The following is a 2317-nucleotide window of genomic DNA, read 5'->3' as shown; positions in this document are numbered from 1 at the left end:
ATTTAGTAACATGATTTACACACACTACGTATTAATGTATGTAAGTATGTATATGCATTGACAAAATCGGAACAAATTTTTTGTTCCTTAGTTACATTTGGTAGCTTTGTTTAAAATTTTTAATAAACTTTATTTTTCTTTTATAATTTATATTTTAGATTTCACTGATAAATTAAATACTTCGGTTACAACAATCTGAGACCTCTGAATTTTATTTTAACACAGTAAAGAGCATTCAACAGAGTAAATATTGTAATTATAAAATCTCAATAAAAAATTGTTTTAAAAATGATTGGACTTAAGGATTCTGATAAGAAAAATTATAACACAAGAAGAAGGACTCTTTTGTATCTCATACAAAAATATTTAAATGACTACGGTTATCCTGATATTGCAACAACCTTAAAATCGGAAGCATTATTGAATGACTATGAAGTTTGTGATAATATTGATATTGACATAATATTTTTAGAATACTGTAGTTATCAACAACTGAAATTTGGTAAAATTCCAAATATTTTGAAAAAAAATCCCAGTGCAGAAAATTTGAAACAAAATGAGAGCAAAGGGAAAAAGAAGCTTATAAATTTACAGAAAAGTATTTCTGAAATTGAAAATACATTACCTCTTCAAAATAATGGTAGTCTTTCAATCAAAAATTTTGATAATGATACTTTAAATAAAACAATAAATCTTGCAAATATTAATACAAATTTAGAATTACCGGAAGAATGGAAGCAATTTTCAGATATGATAATGCGAACAACTTTATCAAAAAATTCAAAAATTCATTTTAAAGATATAATTGGTAATGATGAAGCTATTACAACTATTAAAGAAGCAGTTATATTACCATTAGAAAACCCTTTATTATTTGAAAATGAATTGAAACCATGGAAATCCTTACTATTATATGGACCGCCAGGTTGTGGTAAAACTTTAATTGCAAAAGCTTTATGTTCAGAAATTCATGATTATATGTCATTCTTTAATATTACTTCCAGTGTTATCATTTCGAAATGGCGTGGTGATTCTGAAAAAATTTTGAATACACTTTTTATAATTGCACGAAATATGGCACCATCTGTTATATTTTTTGATGAAATTGAATGTTTAACAAATGAACGTAATACAATACATGAACATGAATCATCACATCGTTTAAAAAGTGAATTTTTAACATTACTTGATGGTATTCATGATAGTAATGACAATATATTTGTATTAGCAAATACAAATGTTCCATGGTTAATTGATAGTGCATTCTTGAGGCGATTCGAAAAAAAAATTCTTATAAAATTACCAACAATTGATGAAAGACAAGCATTATTTCATTATTATTTGGAAGATAGTAAAAAATGGCCTAATCATATTATGGAAGAAATAAAAAAACTATCAAATGGATTTACCGGAGATGAAATAAGAATTTCCTGTAAAGAATTTAAAATGAGATCAATTAGAAAATTAATAAAGAGAAGTAACTCTAATATTAAAATGAAAGATGTGATTGAAAAAAAGGATGTGTGTGTTAATTCACAGCTATTGATTGACATTTTAAAATCTATGAAACCAAATTCGTATAGTCAATATGAAAAACATTGTCAATGGCAAGAGGAAAAGGGATCCATGGACCGGAAAAATTAAAATTTTCAGTTAATTTTAAATATTAATATTAAATACATTCGTCTAGAAGCTACAATTTTTAATAAAAATAAATTTAAGTTTTGTTATCAAGATGCTTAAACTTTTTTTAAGATGATTTTTTAAATAAATAAATATATATTATTAAATTAATTTCCAACGTACCTGATTATGAAAAAGCTAATGAAGACAAATAACATAAATGTTATCCAAAAATAAAATAATACTTATGAACAATAATTATCATCAGATAGATAAGATAAATGTTAGATAAATGTTAAAAGGCTTTTAACACCATTGTAAGAGTACACGAAGTTAGCATACATGTCCATAGTTTCAAAATCTTGATTATGAACGCAATTCATTACGTTTTTATATTTCTTGCATTTTGTTTTCAAAGATACAACGTTATACAAAGTGTAAAATAGAGTCATTTTGCCAATAATCTTCTTGACTCAACAACAATGGCTACAGTTTTCATTCACTTTCAATTTAGAAAATTTCAAAAACTTCAAAAGTAAAAACTGAATGAGATTATTGGAAGGTAATCCGCGTTAATCGGTCTTGAACAACCATTATTTTTCTTTCTTGATTGAACTTTTAATTTTTGATTGTTGTTAGATATTAAATTATTTTGTTACTAATAATAATATAACCTGTTTTTACATACATATGT

The 2317-nt window shown here is 24.8% G+C and overlaps 1 protein-coding gene across 1 annotated transcript; it reads left to right on the top strand.

Annotated features, from left to right (window-relative positions):
• Nucleotides 1–288: 288 nt before the first annotated feature.
• On the top strand, nt 289–1644 carry LOC129615250 (katanin p60 ATPase-containing subunit A-like 2). Its single transcript, XM_055530372.1, has 3 exons — nt 289–502; nt 719–1432; nt 1502–1644. The coding sequence occupies exons 1-3, from the start codon at nt 289–291 to the stop codon at nt 1642–1644; spliced, it is 1071 nt and encodes a 356-aa protein (XP_055386347.1).
• The last annotated feature ends 673 nt before the right edge of the window (nt 1645–2317 follow it).

The sequence above is a fragment of the Condylostylus longicornis genome, unplaced genomic scaffold (assembly GCF_029603195.1).
Source record: "Condylostylus longicornis isolate FDR11 unplaced genomic scaffold, ASM2960319v2 ptg000135l, whole genome shotgun sequence".
Taxonomy (NCBI): domain Eukaryota; kingdom Metazoa; phylum Arthropoda; class Insecta; order Diptera; family Dolichopodidae; genus Condylostylus; species Condylostylus longicornis.
The sequence above is the reverse complement of the archived record's forward strand: the minus strand, read 5'-3'. Positions and strand labels throughout refer to the sequence as shown.

What these genes read in the sequence shown, in the direction of transcription:
- LOC129615250 (XM_055530372.1), top strand. Translation starts at nt 289, where the DNA reads ATGATTGGACTTAAGGATTCTGATAAGAAAAATTATAACACAAGAAGA. An exon ending in TTATCAACAACTGAAATTTG is followed by an intron (nt 503 to 718) that starts GTAAAATTCCAA and finishes ATACAAATTTAG; the next exon opens with AATTACCGGAAGAATGGAAG. An exon ending in AGATGAAATAAGAATTTCCT is followed by an intron (nt 1,433 to 1,501) that starts GTAAAGAATTTA and finishes TTAAAATGAAAG; the next exon opens with ATGTGATTGAAAAAAAGGAT.